Source organism: Astatotilapia calliptera, chromosome 14 (assembly GCF_900246225.1).
Source record: "Astatotilapia calliptera chromosome 14, fAstCal1.2, whole genome shotgun sequence".
In the NCBI taxonomy this organism is placed as follows: domain Eukaryota; kingdom Metazoa; phylum Chordata; class Actinopteri; order Cichliformes; family Cichlidae; genus Astatotilapia; species Astatotilapia calliptera.
In genome coordinates, this window is record NC_039315.1 from 26,573,914 (window position 1) to 26,593,893 (window position 19,980).

General features: G+C 41.3%; 1 protein-coding gene and 1 long non-coding RNA gene across 2 annotated transcripts; one reads left to right on the forward strand and one right to left on the reverse strand.

Moving 5' to 3' along the window:
- Positions 1–1,308: 1,308 nt before the first annotated feature.
- On the reverse strand, positions 1,309–19,774 carry LOC113036121 (thiamine transporter 2-like). The gene is made up of 7 exons (XM_026192211.1): positions 19,628–19,774; positions 19,078–19,313; positions 18,515–18,995; positions 2,237–2,315; positions 1,916–2,108; positions 1,614–1,755; positions 1,309–1,522 (listed from the first exon to the last, which is right to left on the reverse strand). Exons 1-7 carry the CDS (start codon positions 19,772–19,774, stop codon positions 1,412–1,414), a joined length of 1,389 nt encoding a protein of 462 aa, XP_026047996.1. The 3' UTR covers positions 1,309–1,411.
- LOC113036122 (uncharacterized) lies at positions 11,878–15,696 on the forward strand. Its single transcript, XR_003274424.1, has 3 exons — positions 11,878–12,098; positions 13,224–13,358; positions 14,642–15,696. It is a non-coding gene; the product is annotated as an uncharacterized LOC113036122 (long non-coding RNA).
- Positions 19,775–19,980: the final 206 nt, after the last annotated feature.

The window sequence follows — 19,980 nt, forward strand, 5'->3', positions numbered from 1 at the left end:
TGGTGTGTGCAGAGGGGGAGGTCGATGCCCTCCCCTTTATTTAACCTGTGAACTAGCCTGGCCTCTACTGAGCCATGTAGGAATGTTTAGCTTATTTTAGAGTTTAGAAATGTGTTAACATAGAATGTAGAACTATTGTAGAGACACTGACACTGCCCTCAATATAATAAAGGCCTCACTGTGTTGTGAACTTAGGAGTAGATTGTAGGAGACCCCTCCCCCACTTGAACTGTGAAAGTAAAACAGAGAGGAGTTAATGCTGAGTGGAAATTCCCCAGAGAATGTTTGGGTGGGGGTCTCAACATTTGTAACTGGATAACTGTGGTCTGGAAGGGAGATGGACTTTTATGACCGCAGGGAGTCACGTACATAGAGACACACACCCACAGTGCTTTAACTGTCACGCACACATCCACACGCACACTCACTCATGTGCACTCACACATACACACAGGTATGCGTACACAGTCACACATGAGCACTCACATAGACACGTGGGAACGCGCACATGTAGGCATTCATGTGCTCGTGCACATAGACACAGACACAGTTTGCAGCACACCCTGGGGGGTTTTATGATGGGGACGCCTCTATAAAGCTGGCTGTAACTAACAAAGGGGTGAAGATTTTGCAGAGGGACACACCGGGGGTAAAACTGATTTCGCAACAGCCACAATGTATAATCGAACTGGTTGAAAACTAAGTTATTGCATACAGTATATCCCATTCATTATGCTGCAATTCTGTACTTTTTTTTTTCTTTTAGGAAATTAGCTCTTTGTGCATATCAGTATTTGTATCTAACACACAGAATTTGCTAAGACAGAACTGTTGCTTTGAAAAGCTAATGGGTACTACCAGTTACTGTATTTGTAAAGAACCAAACTATTTGTGCAGGACCCTTTAGATAAACTGTTCTCACTAAGGAAATGAATATATTCTGTTGTCAAGGTGGGGTTAGGGTTAGGAGGAGGACTGAATGCTACATCAGGGATGGGTGGGGTGGGGTGGGGGGCTCGTTTCTCTGTTGTCTCCGCCCTGCTGACAGAGTTGCAACACTTCAAATGACAGTCAGAAGAAATGGCTGATGAACTGAAAACCACTTACTTGCATTGTGTATTAAAAAAGTTTAAGTTAAGGTGTAAATATATACAGTATATATATTAAAATGAATTTTAAGTAAAAAGAAACGACCAAAGCATTCATTTATATGAATGTGTGAAACATTCTTTTATTGTTTTTGTACAAAAAAAAATGATTTCTATTCATCATGTTGAAGTAAGTAATTTAAAGACTTTTTATCTGCTACTTATGAACTAATGTGAGGTCAATTTAGGGATGGGAAACCATAAGTGATACACTATAACGCTCTATACGTGTTCAGAATCTGTGTTCTTCGCTGCCTGGAGTTTCATCTTTGTCTGGAGGAATTGTCTCTTTTCTGCTTCTTTGTGCTCACCAATAGACCCCGAAGTAAAAAAACAACAGAGATAACCAAGAAGTAGCTGGAATACACGGTGAACTGCAAAGAAGAGTACATGTTTAAAAGGTTAATGACGCTAATGGACAAATAAACAGTGCTGCTGTACATATTTTGTGATCTGATGGCTTACCTGGGGAATGATGGTCAGGCCTAGCCCTCTACTGTCAACTACAACAGACGTGATAATCGTCTGTAGAGCCAGTGCTCCAAAGGTATTTGCCCCAAAGACTAGTGCATATCTTTCCATTGAGAGATCAGCTGCAATCTGATACCTGCAAGCATAGAATTTGTCTTAATCTAAAGGTTGGGGAGGGTTTTTTTAATTTTTATTTTATTTTATTTTATTTTTTAGCTTTTTTGCTCTTATATCTGCAATAAAAATCAAACTAAACTGTGGTAAAGTATAACCCTGATGTGACTTGACACTCTTACATTGCTATAGTTATCAGCGTCATGTACAGTGACTTGAAAACGACGTAACCGCTGTAGCAGACCCAAATGTTGCCAGTGAAAGTCATGAGGAACAGTGAAGCTGCACTCAGTCCAGAGAAACCACCCAGGGCCAGCTCTCCCCACTGCTCCCATCTTACCTCAGTAAAGCCTATCCCGTAGGCAGTGGCTGCACCTGGAAAGCATGTACACGTGGGATAAGACAAATTAGGACAGCTGATTAGGTACTGAGAAATCTTATGTGTCCCTGATAACTTCCATTTGATTTAGGGAGGGGGGGAAATGCCATCTAATGTTGCTTACTTAAGAGGTTTGAGACTGCCTCCACGCCTCCGTTGTAAATGCTGAAGTTCTGAGAAGGCTGCACATGCTCCCACAGCACCTGCGCAGTATGGTGTGGGTATCATTAAGTTGTTCAAGGATGTGTGTGTGTTTAATTATTTCTGTTTAAAATATATATCTAAAATGCCTTTTATTAACACAAGAGAAGGCTTCAGCAACTACAAGGCACTACTTGTTCACTGCAGGTAAACCCATCGTAAAGCAGCCCCCAGTAGCAATTTGGATTGCTGCAGTGATTCAGATGCTTTTACAGCTCACATTTTTGTTTATGCTGCCTTCATAACCAGTGTTGGGACTAACGCGTTATTAAGTAATGCGTTACAGTAACTACGTTATTATTGTGGTAACGAGCACGGTAACTAGTTGTCAAAGAATAATGTTTAAATGTTTTTATGCTTTGCTTCAATACTGATAATTGTAATGTTCTTATTCCTCTATGAATAAAACATCAAGAATTGCTCCTGGTGCTAGCTTCAGCTAGCTGTTTATTATTCTTTCTACCACGATCACTTCTTCTTCTATTCTGTATATCTTATTGATTCCAGAGCGCCCCCTGTGGGTAGCTTCAACAATAGCAACTATCATTACATCCCCTTTCCAAACAGGTTGGTGTTATAATAAGCACAATTCCAAAGAGAACTGTTACTCTGTAACATCTGAACATTCTTGTCTAACATTCAACATGTTATAAATTGTGCAACAAACTACATTCAGTAGTGTTCTCTTTTTTTTTTTTTATAACCAAAAGTTGTAGCACAAGTCAAACAAAATAAATCCAAATGTATACCTTACATCTTCCAGAATGAACCAAATGAATCCTATACAGCCCTCGAGCACATTAGAACTCTTCACCTTTGACAACTTAAACAGTCAATAACACATAACTCAGCAGGTCTCAATTAAGTGTGAACAATTACTATTCTAAATGAATTATTATCCGTTATTTACTTGTGATTTATTATTATTATTTTTTAACAATTCTTTACCACAACAGTTCACACTTGTTCTATGAGCCTCTCTGTACGTTTCTTAGGTCTGGTAGACCTTCTCAGTATTTCAGACATTGGGGAAGTTGAAGGAGGCTCACTGTGGTGCTCAACAGGGTTAGCACCTCGTTGTTCAGTTCCAGTCTCTGTGTCCTGCTGTTTAACATCCTGTGTCTTTAACAGACTTCTCCGGTTTCTTCTTAACACTTGTCCATTCTCTGTCTGAACAGCAAACGATCTGGGCCCTACTTCGCTGAGAACTGTTGCTTTTTTGTCCCAGAAATCTGGACCTGCAATCCTCACAACATCTCTTTCCTGAAGCGGTTCCAGACGGCTTGCAGTTTTGTCATAGTTCCTTTTCTGTCTGTGCTTGAGTTTCATCCTTTTGTCGGTCAGCTTGTTGTCATGTGCATTGTCATTTTCCTTGGAAATGTGTGGAAGTGTGGTGCGGAGCTTGCGATGCATGAGTAGCTCAGCAGGTGATGCCCCACACTCCAGGGATGAAGCTCTGTAGCTTAGCAGAGCCAGGTAAGGGTCGGTCTTACTGTCTCTTGCTTTTTTGAACAATCTCTTTACTATTTGGACTCCTTTTTCTGCCTGTCCATTCGCTTGGGGACTAGAGGTGATATTGTTAGAGAGTTATCTCTGGGATGCTGGGATGATAGCTCCCTCAGGACTTAAACTCCGGTCAGAGAGTGGGGCACAGAGAGTGATGTCCGGATATACTTTAATGGAAGTTAATAGCAGCTCAACAGTACAGCAGTAGGCATACTTAACGAATGTGGGAGGGGTGGACAGACGTGTGGTTCTGAATAACAAGAAACAAGGAGAAAAAATTTTCACATATAAATATAACACTCGTCACTTCCCAACATCATGCCAATATAATGAACTGTAACACAAATAATCAGCTGAATGCTCTGACATAAGAAAGTCCCACAATCCCATTTGAACAGGCAGGAAACAAGAATACCTACATATCTCAGACAACAGAAAGGACCTAATGCCCCCAAATTAGGAAAGGTCGCAATTACATGGTCTTCAGTGCCCTCTAGTGGCTAAATAACACAACCGCAGTACACAGATCCAACCCGCAACAAATGCTACGGTGGTAAGTCACATGCCTCTACCAATCTCGATAAATCTCCTAGCATAAACCCCCTGTAATCAATGTCAAAGTACAACCCGTGCTATAAGTGGAAATAGACTCGTAGAACTGGAGGGATTTTGACTCACATTTGCACAGGAACGCACACGGCTGGAGATCGCTATTCCCCCACACTCATGGAGAAAAACATGGCTAGTGCTCCTCGGACTCGTGATACGGCAGGAGCGTCGTAAAAGCATGTGACGTCATCACCGCAGCAAACAGTAAGAACAAAGTGGAACTTATCGACAGAAATTAACACTGCACTTATAGCGATGCAATTGAAATATAAGGAGACTTTCGGACACAGCCGCCCCCAAATTTAAGTAATAAATTTGCTCCTCAACCGAAAGTCTAAGCACCATTGGGTTGACAGTACTCATCATCCTCCCAGGCTGAGAGTCTGACTAATCTGGCAACTGGTCGAAGATATGTCTGTCCCTTGACTGTCACCTCAGCCGCTCTCACCCGACTGTCTGGCCCTGGACAGGCCTTGACCACCTTTCCGATGGGCCACTGCGCTCGCGGTAGTTGTGAGTCAACCACCATAACCACTTGTCCCATGGTCAAGTTGTCAGTTTCCCCCTGCCATCTTTGTCTCCTCTGAAGATCCGGCAGATGGTGACGCAGGAAGTTGGACCAAAAATGGTCCGCCAGAATCTGACTATGGCGCCATCGCCGTCTTCCCAGCATCTCACTCGAAGCACAAATCACCTGGGGGAGTGATGCATCTCGTCGCCCCATTAGCAATAAGTTGGGTGTGACTGGATCCGGATCCGCTACATCCGAAGAGACATACCCAAGAGGCTTTGCATTAATGATCCCTTCCACTTCGATCAGCACAGTTTGCAAAACTGCCTCTGTCACCGTATGGCCTCCCAACACCACTTGAAGAGCTGTCTTCACAGATCTTATCTCCCGTTCCCAAGTACCTCCAAAATGGGGGGAACCTGGTGGATTAAACCGGAACTCAATCCTCTGCTCCGCCAGCTGCTCTTTAATGGGGGCTTCAAGAGCTGAGAAACTAGACCGCAGTTCGGTCTCTCCTCCCCTGAAGTTGGTACCACAGTCAGATAGGATCTCATATGGCTTGCCCCGGCGTGCAATAAACCGACGCAGAGCCATGAGAAAGGCATCGGTATCTATGCTGTCCAACAGGCCAAGATGCACACAGCTCGTAGTCATGCATTTGAATATGATACCCCAGCGCTTTTCAGTGCGCCGTCCCACTTTGATGTTGTAAGGGCCAAAGCAGTCGACCCCAGTGGACCAAAAGGGTGGTTTGTATAGGCGCAGCCTCGCGGGGGGTAGATCTGCCATCCGAGGAATATCAGGACTGGCTCGCCACCTTCGACACTCACCACAGCTGTGCTGGTGCCGCTTGATTGCCTCCCTTCCTCGGAGAATCCAATATTTCCTCCTCATCTCCCCGAACACTCGTTCTGGCCCAGGGTGCAACAGCTGCTCATCGTATTGCCTGATCAGTAGTTTAGTCACCGGATGCTGCGGATCAAGGACTATGGGGTGCATGGCATCCAAGTCCAGACCTTCTGCTCTTCTGAGTCTTCCCCCAACTCTTATCAGTCCAATAGCCGGATCATACTCTGGAGCAAGTGTTAGCAGGCGACTCTGCTTAAGAATTGCCTTACCAGCAACCAGGGTCTGTAATTCCTCGGGGAAGCTATCATTTTGATCATTAAAAAGAAAGAGAAAAATAAGTGTGTCTGTGTCTAACTTCAAAAGTCTTTCCTCTCTTAGAAGTCTTTCCTCTCTTTCCTCTCTGCAATGTAAACAAAATAAACATAAAAGCAGGGGCCTAAACCAAATTAGACTTTATTTTGTCTGCGGGCTCAAATTGTTTATGCAGGTGCATGCAGCAGAGGTTATAAGAATGAGTAGTACAGCGGCAGTAGTCATTTTCAGGATGGCAAGATATTATAGCACAGATGAAGTGTTGGAAATGGTCCTGGACTCCGAGTGTCAGGATAGCTCCTCATCCTCCTCCGAGGATTCTGGAGAGGAAACGGATGAATCTGTGGAACTAGAGCAGCTTGAGTCCAGTTCCCACGAAGAAACATCTGACGCTGAGAGCGAAGGGGAGACGGAGGAAGCAGCTTCGGGATGGACTGCAAAAAATGGCAAAATCATTTGGTCCCCCACTCAGACGGAGACCCTCCGCTATTTTCCTGCAGCTATTGTCACCCCAGGACCGACGCACTACGCCGTCGCCCAAATCAGGGACCCGGGATCCAGCTTCGCACTCCTCTTCACGGATGAAATTGTGCAGCACACGGTGGCAATGACTAATCTGCACGGGAGACGCGAAGTCGCCGGCTGGTATGACATGGACTGTGATGAATTGCGTGCTTATGTTGGGCTGCTAATTTTAGCTGGTGTTTACCGGTCAAGACACGAATCGTCTCTCAGCCTCTGGGGTGATAAATGCGGACGGGATATTTTTCGAGCCACCATGTCTCTGAAGCGTTTCCAACAAATCGGCGGGGCGCTTCGTTTTGATGATAAGCTTACCCGACCCCGACGCCGTCAGGACAAGCTGGCTGCCTTCCGCCAGGTGTGGGATTTGTGGACAACTCGCCTGGAGCTGCTCTTCAACCCAGGCAGAGACGTTTGTGTTGATGAACAGCTCGTCCCGTTCCGAGGAAGATGCAAGTTCAAGCAATATATACCAACGAAGCCAGCAAGGTACGGTCTAAAAATATGGGCTGTATGCGACGTGGAAACCTCCTACGCCTGGAGACTCCAGATATACACGGGCAAAGTTGGCGATCGCGCGGAGGTGAACCAGGGGATGCGGGTGGCCCTGGAGCTCACAGAGGGGCTCCAGGGAAACGTGGTCACATGTGACAATTTTTTCACGTCCTTTGCCCTGGCAGAAGAGCTGTTGAAGAGGAAAGTGGCCCTAGTTGGAACGATTAGGAAAAACAAGCCGGAGCTTCCGCCTCGATTGCTCCAGACAAGAGGGAGAGCGGTCCTGTCGTCTGCGTTCGCCTTCACGCTCACCCACACTCTTGTCTCCTATGTTCCCCGACGTGGCAAAAATGTGCTCTTGATGAGCACAAAACACCGCTCTCCGGATGTGAGCATGGAAGGGAAGCGAAAGCCAGTAATCATCCAGGATTACAATCGGTGCAAAGGTGGTGTTGACAACCTTGACAAGGTAGGTGTCATTACGCATCAGTTACGCACAGATTTATTCCTTGCTCATATATTCTTGTGTAAAATATACATAGGTTTGAAATTTTCTGTTTTTGTGTGTGTGTGTGTGTGTGTTTTTTTTTAGGTTGTTGGCACCTATTCCTGTCGGAGGATAACAAAGCGCTGGCCAGTGGCACTCTTCCACAACCTGCTGGACGTGTCACTGTTCAACTCCTACGTGCTGTGGACAGCTGTCAACCCATCCTGGAATGAGCAGAAATATTACAAACGGAGGCTGTATGTTGAAGAAGTGGGTGAAGCTTTAGTACACCCACACATACTGAAGCGAGGACGCCTTCCCCGCTCATCAGGTGCTGCAGCCATCGTGACGAGTGCGCAGAGTGCTGCTGCAGGCCCCGCCCTGATCCCTACTTCCAAGGGCAGGAGACAGTGCGAGTTCTGCGCCGAGAAAAGGAGACGCGTTGTCGGCACCTGCTGCAAATGCGGGAAGTCCATATGCAAGGACCACATTCTGATCATTTGCAGCCACTGTGTCAGCTGAGGACTCTGACACACCTCCACATACACACCACACCTCCACATATGCTCTCCCCCCCTCCCTTGTTCTTTCTTACTTATATCTTTCCCGTTCCCAAAAACATAAATGTTGATGTTCATTGTTCAAAATAAAAGTTTTTCTGGTTCAAACTGATCTTGTATTTTCATTTACATATTTTTTTCATTTTATTTTAGAACACAACAAGGAAAAAAAGCATTTATTGGGGAAAAAGTGAAAAACCATAATATACCATTATATTGAATTTCCTCTGCCCCTGCATTAAAAATAATGCTGGATCAAAACGAATGTTGGTTCGAATCTTTGACCCATCTAAAGGCCTAATTATAATAACAATCAAATATTACTTCAAATTTTTTTTTTGGAAAATATTTAGTTTTTTTGTTTTTTGGGGCTAAAAAAAATGGTGCGCTCATGTAATTAAACTGCGATTAAAAGGGTTAAAACCCCCGAAATATAATTAAAACTTTATATGAATATTTCAGGGAGAAGTAGTTTTAAAAGATTGGCTAATTTAAAGTGGAAAAAAAATATGAATATATAATCTTTTTATAGCATTTTTTCGGGCGTGGCACAAAACGGTCACTAGGGGGAAGGGTGTGAGGTTTTTTTTTAATTTGCCCCTGCATTAAAAATAATGCTGGATCAAAACGAATGTTGGTTCGAATCTTTGACCCATCTAAAGGCCTAATTATAATAACAATCAAATATTACTTCAATTTTTTTTTTTGGAAAATATTTAGTTTTTTTGTTTTTTGGGGCTAAAAAAACGGTGCGCTCATGTAATTAAACTGCGATTAAAAGGGTTAAAACCCCCGAAATATAATTAAAACTTTATATGAATATTTCAGGGAGAAGTAGTTTTAAAAGATTGGCTAATTTAAAGTGGAAAAAAATATGAATATATAAGGTTTTTATAGCATTTTTTGGGGCGTGGCACAAAACGGTCCCCAGGGGGAAGGGTGTGAATTGAATTAAAAGAAGGCAGGAGGGTTAAAGACGGACCAAAGGAAGGAAAGCATATATTTTGGTTAAGTTTGATAAATTAGAATTAGAAGGTATTGTTACATTAAAATGATCAAAATGAAATAAAAAGGCTATACCAAAAACAGGTTATAACATAGGAAATGTGAGGTTTTAAGATGAAGTTAGTATTAACAAACAGGAGTTGTTTCTAGGCAGCATTTAGCTATGATGAAATGTATGCAGGAGTAATTGCTTATATGCTTAAACTTAATTGATTAAAGTGGTTGTTTTCTTTTGGAGCTTTTAGTAGAATAGGCGTTTATAATGATTTTCTTGTTAAAAAGGTGACTTTATATTAGAATAGAGGAATTTGCAGCAGCGACGGTTTGTGTACAGGATGTGATGATCAGATAAGGGAAAATAGAGTGTGCAACCGGACGTGTAACGAGTAACGTTGAAGAATATATATAAATACAAGTCAATAAGTTAAGAAGATAATTAGGATAAGGCTTTTGATTAAAGAGTCCCAATTATGATAAGTTAGGGAGGTGCAGGAAAAGGTGTTTTGTTTCCTTTGCAGAAGATCTCTGGACCACAAGAGAGGGACTGAGAAAACCTAATCTTACGCATGGAGTATTCTCGAGTGGGAGCTGGTGTTTATTACTGGACCAATTGGCTGACATGAGGTTGTCTGATTTGCTGAGCCAGAGGACAGCTAGAGAGGGTCAGAGCGAGGACACAATGTATTGCGACCTCTGGTGTTCCAGAGGTCGGGAGAGGGAGTGTGGAGCAGGGAAATTATTTTACTGCTATTGGTAAATAATCATCATTATTACTATTGCATTATATCCATATATAATCTGCAGCATTGATATTGTATTCAGAGGTTTAAACAGTGTGTGTGTCTTTCAGAAAGACTAAGTTGCAGTTGACAGGAAGTTGCAGAGAGTTTGCAGAAGTGAAAGCAGAGTCTAAGTTATTCTGAGGAGCAGGTTAGACGAGGCTATTTGAATTACTAGGTCATTCAAATTGTCTGTTATACTTTTATATTCTTTTACTAAGCTCTTAGTAGAGGTTCTTGATTAAAACATTTATTCAACATAGTGCCGGAATTGTGCCCCAGTTCTGGTGTCAGACCACACATTCAAAATTACCCCTGGATCAACTTCATCAACTAAACGACACAAGCGAGAAGCAAGCGACGTCCGACCCCACGACTCAATATGGGGCAGTAACGTACCACAAGAGTTCAAGTTATGGACTACTGGACAGAAAGTCCTGCACTCACTGTTCCCATGGGTGAGAAACGGAAAAAACATGCTGAGGATTGAGACTTTGGACTACAGATTCGGACTATTCCTGAACAGCTCAACAAAAATCAACAAGGCACAAAACGAGGAAATTGATGCAATAAGAATAGTGGTCATGCAACACAGAGTCGCCCTGGACATGATACTCGCAGAGAGAGGAGGGCTCTGTGTCCTATTCAACACCACTTGTTGCACTTACATACCGGACAACGTGCATTCTCAGAACATGACGGATGCTTTGAACACTTTGAAAAAGCTTCAGAGAGCTCAATTTGAGGACTACATGCCTAGCTCTGAAGACTGGCTAACATGGCTATTGAGTGGCAGCTGGAAGACTCTATTAATGAAAGGACTGGTTATCATAGGAGTATTGCTTTTGTTACTGTGTATGTTTTCCACATGTATCCTGCCATGTATCAGATCGATGATTCTATACATGGTGAACACATTCATTATTGCATACGTCGGAATCCCTCAAGAAGACTGTGAAAGTAATGTCTAAACCTAACTGCTTTACGTTAGAGCTCCAGAATGTTTCGTCACAGTTCACATGCACAATGAAGTTACGACCGAAAATGTTTCTACAAGTGGCCGCTAACTGATGAACAATGTATTGTGATGAGTGAAAACATTAACAACAGGAGGGAATGTCAAAGAATAATGTTTAAATGTTTTTATGCTTTGCTTCAATACTGATAATGTTCATATTTTCACTGTGCAGCTCAGCTTGATAAACGTGAAACTGCAAGCCGCGTGTGCCATGTGATAAGGCCACAAGATCAGCACAAAAATACACATCTTCAGAAGCTGATAGGAGCTTCACCGCACCCACACGTCCGCAGAAGTTGACTCGCATTATCTTTATTATTCTTAGAAACTGACTTGCTGCACACACACATACACACGAACATGAAAAACAGGAACTGCTATCTATGCTTTAAATAAAGGAAACGACTGCAGCTGAGTGTGAGTCTCTTTGTTGAGCGCTCACCCGTGCACGTTAAAAATCTCTCCAAGTGTCTAAGTGTTGTTTCTTCACCTGAGTGTTTGATAATTGTTGATATCCTTGACACTAGTTATTATGCCAAAACCGGGAACGCGTTACTCGTTACTGGGATTTAGATAGGCTCGTTATTCGTTACTTCGTGTGGTGGCATCGCGGAGCTTCCACAGATTCAATAACATTAGCAAGTGGTGGAAGCCAGCAGGTGGATGAAGGAAAAGGGAGGCAAGAGGAGAGACCCGAAGCTGCCGCTGGTCCGAGTTTCAGGTGATTGAACTTCAGGTAAGAAGTTATAACCTGCAGTCCATCTGGGTCAGATATGAAGTTCAAGTTCAAGTTCAAGTTCAAGTTCAACTTTATTGTCACTTCAACCATATACAGTTTAAAAATACACAGTGAGGCGAAACAACGTTCCTCCAGGAACCAAGGTGCTACAAGACAACACTGTAAAAAAAATCCGTAAAAATACAGTACAATCTACTGTATAAACGTGAAGGAATTTTCCGTATTAGTCATTTACAGGTATTTTTCTGTATTTCTCAACTACTGCAATGCATTGTGGGAAAAAGAACCTGAAAAGGAGGGAAAAGTAAGCGCAAGAGCAGCCATTAGGCTTCTTTCAGGCTTCATCTGGATTTTGGATTCTGAAGTTGGAGAAACTGCCTTCAAATTTCTGTGGTAAGTATTAAAACTCATGTTTCGTTTTATTAAAATAATGTTTTTCAAAAGACTCCGTGTTTTTATTTAGAAAGAATTGTTAATTTATTTGTTAACTGGTTTCGGCTGTCTCCAGACAAGTCAGGAATATTTTGCTGACTCATTTTTTAAAATAATTGTTATTTAGGTTTAACATGACTTAAGCTTTATTTTAATTAATGTTAAAATAATTTTTACTGTGATACCACCAGTTTTGCCCTTCAGTGGCTGAACCAGTTTTCATAAATATTATAGTTAGCTGTCTGTGTCTCTCTGGGTATTACACAGCTGTGACTGCTAACTAGCTAATTAGCGAAAGTCAGCGATGTGGATAACTGGGAAAGTGAGAGCTTCATGGTTCTAGAAATTATTCTAGGACTCTAATAAGTACTGTATCAATACCTGTGTTTTACAGTTGGCTCTACTGTACACTTTAAAGGGTTTCAGGCAAAGTTACACTAACCCTAGTTTAAGCCTCAGACCTTCCTGGCTGACGCTAGCAAATGCTAATGTTAGCCTCTGATTTGGGCTGCTAAAGTAAAGACTTTTAGCTAGCTGACCAGCATAGATTATTTCGGTGGTTAACAGACTGTAGTGGTAAAATTATTGAAAGTATAGTTTCACCTCAGCACATTTACAATTACAGTATGTCTATTTTGTAGCACATAGAAATGTTTAGTTAATATTTACAGACAGACACATTTTCTCTGTAACTGTGTTTTTACTCCAACATTTGTTGAAAATGTAATTTATGAAATGCTGAGCAGCATTTCTTGTATGTGGAATATTTTTGTCACCCCACTGTGCTAATGTGATTAAATACTAAAAATTATTACTAAAAAAATTCAATAATAAATCAATAATAACTATTTCTTGATTGAACTATAATGTAAGCGCAGTGCTGGTGTGCAGGGGCTCTATATGCCTTGTCTATATCAAGCTTTTAGCCAAATATAAGCAGAGATATTTGTATCTTTCTTAAAAATCCAGATCCTTACAGATTATTTGAGAAATGGATCAACAGCTATCACTACTTGAAGCACTTTAAGTCCTGCAGTGGAAAAATATCCCTTATTTCACCTTTGATCACACACTTTGGTTTTCCAGTGCAGAGCAATGGCCAAGAAAAGGAAAGACTTCCCCGAGTGAAAAAAAAGATGAAGATACAAGCTGGTGATGATCCAGAGCAGCTGGTCTCAGGAAATGAAGAAAAACCCTGATCACCTTCTCTACAAACACAAGGTGAGTTTAATGTTGTGGTTGATTTAGTTTTTCAAGGTATGTATGTTACTTTAATTATAAACTGCTTTTGTTGCAACAGAATGGTGTTATGTGTATGCAACTCTACGTGAATTATAATCCTTTGTAGGGCTGCGTGATATGACCAAAGTCTCATATCCCAATATAAAACGTATCTCTTCTGATAACGATATATATCACAAAATAGTGCATTTTCTGTAAATTCTGTGATTCTCGGGCAACTCGACTTATGTGAAATGTTTTCAGTTGGGCGTCGTGTACCTGGAGTCGAGTGTTTTGACCGATGCATGAAACTATACATTTTTAGACATGAGTTTAAATGGCCGCCATTTTCTTTCTGAGTATTTATTTCACGGCGTGCTGCGAGGAAAAGCCTGTTCTAACGTTTGAGTCTAAGGATTATTTTGAGCACCTGACGACTCTTTTTTGCTTTTCATTCGTAAACTCTCTCGAAACTCTTTCATGTGATTCTTGTGTAGGTGGTTAAAGAGGTTTGTCGTGTTCGAGTGGTGGTGGGGACCAGTTTGTGGCATAATTTGCATAGTACAGTTTTCTGGGGCGTGTCAGACTTTTCATAACCAAACCATGTCCATGCTACAGAGGTAGCCCCTCATTTAACAATAAGGTCCTCGATTTCTTTTGACTGGTCCTTCTGGTTCTGCCTCATCCTTGCTGGCCATGCTGGTATTCTCTGTGCCTTCATCTGCGTGGTGACTGTAAGCACCATTTATAGTTACTTGATGTTTTTATTTGAGGTCATTTGTTTGATGCATATTCTGAAATTTTATGTTTGAGAATAATGTATATCATTTCAGTTTAGTTTGAAAAGTCTCAACAGAAACTTGAGCTTTATTGTGAAAGGTTTATGTGGAAAATAAACAAGCGAACGGCGGAGCCACACGATGGTTTTTTCCTCATTGTTGGTAACGAAAGTACGCGTAAAAACAGTCACTTGTCCGTCCATAGTGTGGTTATTTTAAGTATAAGAGAAGGAGAGAACTTTAAGAAATAATATAGCAACTACAGTGACCATCAAAACCATGAAAAAAATATTGCCGTAAACAGTTTATTTTGCAACACCACAAAACAAAGAATAGTGTATAATATGAAACGATAGACATTTTTATATCGTAATCTGATATATATCGTCATATCGCACAGCCCTAATCCTTTTTTTGTTTATGTTGTTTATGCTCTAGGTAAAAAAAAATTATAAAAATACAAACTTTTTAAAAATGTCTTGTTGTTTCTCTTTTTTTCCTCAGAATAAATTGCGACTAGTCTCAATGGCTGACACGGAGGAGCAACACAGCGACACGTTAACTCCGACTGCTGCAGTTCCTGTATGAACTGAGCAACTCTTAAAATCCAAGGAAAAGCTGAGTGTATTTTACTTAAAGCTCAGATGGACCTTGATGTACTAACATGCAGGCTGCATTCAGGACTTTGTCACACTGTTATATGAAGAGCGGTAACAAGACTTTGTAGTAATTTGTCTTACTATTGTCTTATTTGTTGTGATTTAGGGTCTGTGCGCACAAGCAGAGGTTTTTGTTTGTAACTGTAACCTCGTTTTCAGAGCCTTGTCTAACATTTAATGGTCATGAAATATGTCAGACTTTTTCCTCTACTTAACCAGCTTAGAGAATTTGAACACCGTGGAGAAAAAGGTGTGCGTTAAGGATTTTGAACTATGATGTTTAAGTGTTGTCACTGCTGAGGATTCGTGGACACAGATCCTTATTCACTGTGCTGCTGTTTACAGTTTAACTTTTCATCAGAACAAGCACTTCTAATTATACTTTGCTCCTCACTGACAAAACAAGTCCCGTAAATACACTTTTATCTTTAAGTTTGGGACAGTAATCTGTCTTAATTTATTATGTGTTGTAGTTATCATATGGGGAAAAGTCCTGTGGTTATCCATCAGTCCTGTTCGAATAAACCCAAAGTTCAGGAACATCTTCTTTAGATCTGTTCAGTTGTATTCATGTGGCACCACTTAAACAGTCAACAAATTTTGACTCAAGTATGTTATATTGTAAGGTAAAGAGCCCAAAGAGTTAATCTCAGACAAATGTTCACACAAATGTGAATTACATTCACTTCATTAATGAAGTGAATGCAATTCAGTAATCAAAGGTGTTTGGCTATAACTGACTACATGTGTATACTGTATCATAAGTGGACAGAGATGGATGTAAACCACACCTTAACCATTTGGCTGAGGCAAAACTACCACAAGGCAGTGATTCTAACTAAAAGGTACTCTGGATATTATTAAATGTGAACATGTCGTTAAATATGACATTTTTTGTTTGTCAGGTGTCCTGTTTGAAGAAAACACTTGGTAGCCACTTGAATGAATGTAAATAAACACATTTACATGAGGGCAACCTGATTTCAAGGAAATAAAAATGCTCAAATTTGAAAGCTTGTGAGTTATTTTGTTCATGTATCAGCTGTTTAGTAGTTTTGTGACAAGATGGATGCTGTCATTATATTTTAGTATAGTGTTTGAGTTAAGGAGAATAAAAGAATATTTAACATTAATTGTACCAATGTTGTTGTGTACGAAGCACAAATTAATTTAAGTTTTAATTTATGAATTTTTGAGTACATGGTGTACTAGGTTGTAATTGCATAGAAATGTACGTTTAAGGATTTAAAGAACTATATTTAATGAGTTACAGTGAAAAGAAGTGCTTGGAAATAGTAATATAAACAGAAATTTCAATTTTTCTATTAACGGAAAATATCAGTTAATGATACAGAAAATATACTGTGAATAAACGGAATTTTCTGTTTTATAGCTGAAGGAAATGTCCGTAAATAGTACAGAGAGTATACTGTAAATCTACCGAATTTTCCGTTTTATCATTTACAGAAAGGTCCGTCAAACCTCCGTAAAAAAACAGAAAATGTACTGGCAGAAAATTACCAGGACATTTTCTGTTTTTCTACGGAATATTTTTTTACAGTGAAGTTAGTGCAAAAAAAAAAAAAAAAATAATACATCTAGTAATAATATTGTGCAAAAGAGCATTTACAGGTTGGTGTGTGCGATGGTTTGGTGGTGTAGGTCAGTGTGTTTGCGCTTTGTGTTGGTTAGTCAGTCCAGTCTCAATGTTTTGAGGTATTTGAGTTAAGCTGAGTGATAATGTTAGTGTATGTGTGTGTGTGCGTGTTTATCAGTCAGTCCCTTTTTGCTGAGGAGACGGATGGCTTGTGGAAAAAAAGCTGTTGCACAGTCTGGATGTGCGTGCCCGAATGCTTTGGTACCTTTTTCCAGATGGCAGGAGTGTAAAGAGTGTGTGAGAGGGGTGTGTCCGATCAGCCACAATGCTGGTGGCTTTGCGAATGCAGCGTGTGGTGTAGATGTCCTCAATAGAGGGTAGAGAGACCCCGATGATCTTCTCTGCTGTTCCCACTATCCGCTGTAGGGTCTTGCAGTCTGATATGGCACAGCTCCCAAACCAGACAGTGATGCAGCCGCTCAGGATGCTCTCAATAGTTCCTCTATAGAAGGTGGTCAGGATCGGTGGTGGAAGCCGGGCCTTTCTCAGTCTTCTCAGAAAGAAGAGACGCTGTTGGGCTTTCTTGTGCAGGGAGCTGGTGTTGAGGGACCAGCCGAGGTCCTTCTCCAAGTTTAGGTGGAGTTTATTTTCGTTATGCTGACTTTTTCGTACTGTACTAGCTAGCATGATGGAGTTTCTATACAGCTGGGTGGTGCTATGTTACTGATGTTGAACTTTATTTTGTTCATAAGGTTAATTATTAGAGTTGTCAACCGTCCCGTAAAAAACGGAATCGTTTCGTATTCAGAGAAAATACTATGCGTTTCGTATTGAGGTGAAAAGGAACACAGTTTGTCCCGGACTTCAGCTACAATGAAAAAGACACAAAGCTGGAGTTATTCTGTGTTTACGCTGCACAGCTGCCTCTTCTCCTCTCATTCTCTCCCCCTCTCTCTCCTGTTTCTACTTCAATCATGAAACTGATCAATGATCAGCTGATCGGCTTTTCTCTCTTGTTTATTTATCGCCCACTTTGTGCCAGAAAGAGGAAACCAGCGGATGTCGCGGTAAACAACAGCAGCACTTTTAAGCTTGATCAGCTGTTGTTAGAATTTATTTAATATTAATTTCTAGTATCAGCTGATGTTTGCTGGAGCCACAGCTGTAAAGCTGCTGGTCATGATATCGGTTTGGTTATCTGGTGAGAGGGAAACATGAAGATGAAACCAGGAGATATCCTTACTGGATCATCAGAGCTGAACAGGTGATGGAGAAACAGGTTTACCTTTTAGGTCACATGAATGAGTTGAAGGGAAGTTATGAACTGTTTCTGAGAGACAAATAACCCCAGGATCCTTTTCTAAGTAGCTGACAGCTGGTAACTGTGCAGGGGCGGGTCTAGCAAAGTGTTGCCAGGGGTCCATGTAGGGCATTAAAAGGGAAATGGGGGCACAAGGAAATACTTTCTTATTCTCATTTAAAATGTCTCACTTTAAAAAAAAAATTATCTGAGTCTTGCAACAAACGATTGATAGATTGATGCATATATACCATCAGAATAGTGTACATCACTGTCACAACAGTGTTTATTTTCATTCAAAGGCTTTATGATTTTTCCTATAATGGTGGGCCGGTCTCTAGTCAAAATGCCCGGGATGATTTTTTTGTCCCAGTCCAGCCCTGTATGCAGCTCAGCTGCAGTCTGGTGTTACCTACATCTTCCTATTCAGAAGGCAGAATTTCCGAGTTCTGAGTACAATCGAAAGCACCACGACTGCAGTTTTGGTGTTGGATGTAAAAAGCAGGCCAAATAGAATCAGGCGTGGGATTTCTCTCGTGGAAATGTGCACATTATCTTTTCCTTTCTATTGGTAGGTGGCACAGTGCACTTGTGGCAAGTAAGCAAGCTAGAAGACTGCCAATCTTGCTGGGTATCCAGTTACGGAAGCAACACATTAACAAGAGAATTCTGAGTAAAACCAAAGTTACTTTCCCTAGTAACTAGTTACTCTGAAAGTAACGAGTAACTTGAAGTAACTGGGTTACTTTTGATAGAAGTAACTAGTAATGTAACTAAGTTACTAATTTAAAGTAACTTACCCAACACTGTTCATAACTGACCTGCACATAGTTGACAGTCTGGTTATACCCACAGGTAGCCATTGCCCACCACACAGACCAGTAGAGCAGCTGTCTAGAGGAATAGCAGTGGCGGAAATCCCTCCACAGCTGGAGGAGGACTTGGCCGCAACTCTGCGTAATGATAGATTCAAGCTTCTCAGCATCAGGCTCTCCTTCTCCACTCTCCACCATTTCACCTCCTCCATCTTCCAGTGATGCATTTATTGCGTTTGACTGTTCTGCTGCAGTCTGTCTCCCACGTCTTTGATGAAAGAACATGCTCTTCTGTGGCACTGGCAAGAAGAAGGAAGTGAGGAGAGCGATGGCAGTGAGAACCAGAGTGAACACCAGGATGTTGTTGTATGACATGAGGTCGAAGCTGACAAGCAGCTGACCCAACACGGAGCCCACTGTATACCCCAGGAGCTGGACACTGCGGCTGTAAGAGGTGGCCTTCCGGTATCTCTTCAAATCTATTACACTGTAATAAAGAGCATATTCAAAATGTCAAGTCTCCCATGAGCAATGCTAAAAATCCAAATCTGTGAGATGTACTACATGACCTGTAAATGTAGGAGAAGTAGGCCACGTCGCTGGCTGTCGCAACTCCGCAAAAGAACTGCGTAGCCTGCATGGCTGGCACACTTGCTGTCCACAGCAGCAGTGCTTGGGTGATGAAGATCATAACACATTGAAACACCACTACAGGCATGTAACGCAGCCAGTCAGTGAGAAGGAACACCGGCACTAGTACGGACAGATAGGAGTATGTCCACACTGGGAAAATTTGATTGTTGACCTGTCAGGGAAAAACGCATCAAAGGCAGGAAATGCATGACTTTATAGCAAATGATTAAAGGTTTCAGAATCTTGATTGGATTTCTATCACTTAGATTTTTTATTTTTATCTTTTTAAAGATGCCGGTTATCTCTCTGCTATGAATCACCAGCTTGTGTGTGCATGTGTGTGTGATTATTTGTAATTGCAGCATGTACAAAAGAGCAAGTTACCAACTTTTTCACCATAAGGACCGAAAAACTGAAAATCATTTCTTTTCTAAGTCTGTTTTGATTGAATTACACTATAGCCTTTCTAGCATATGTCATATATACCTGCTCAGTTGTCAGATTCTTATCTGGTCCTGTCAAATATGGGATGAGAAAAGGCTCCAGTGGTCTAACTGTGCTGAAGAATCCATAAATGCAAAGCAGAATAGTGGGATACTTCCAGTCTGATCTCCACTTCTTCACTGCCTCCATGTTGGCTTTCCTGTTTCATGTGTAAGTGTGTGATGGGGGAAAAATACCTCACAACTCTCTAGGCATTTTGTTAATCAGCAACCTGGTCAAAGAGCAACACAATCTTGGTGACACTCGAGCACAAGCTGAGATAAAACTTTGATAAATTAAACAGGTAAGCGCCCAAAACTCTGGACTTTAATACCAATCAGAAGTAACTGTTTTAT

Excerpts from the sequence above, each read along its gene's own strand:
- LOC113036121 (XM_026192211.1), bottom strand. The coding sequence starts at position 19,774 with ATGGAGGCAGTGAAGAAGTGGAGATCAGACTGGAAGTATCCCACTATT. Across the intron at positions 2,316-18,514 it reads AGACTGTCAACTATGTGCAG|GTGCTGTGGGAGCATGTGCA; the intron begins GTCAGTTATGAA and ends CATACTGCGCAG. Across the intron at positions 1,756-1,915 it reads ACGCTGATAACTATAGCAAT|GTATCAGATTGCAGCTGATC; the intron begins GTAAGAGTGTCA and ends CTATGCTTGCAG.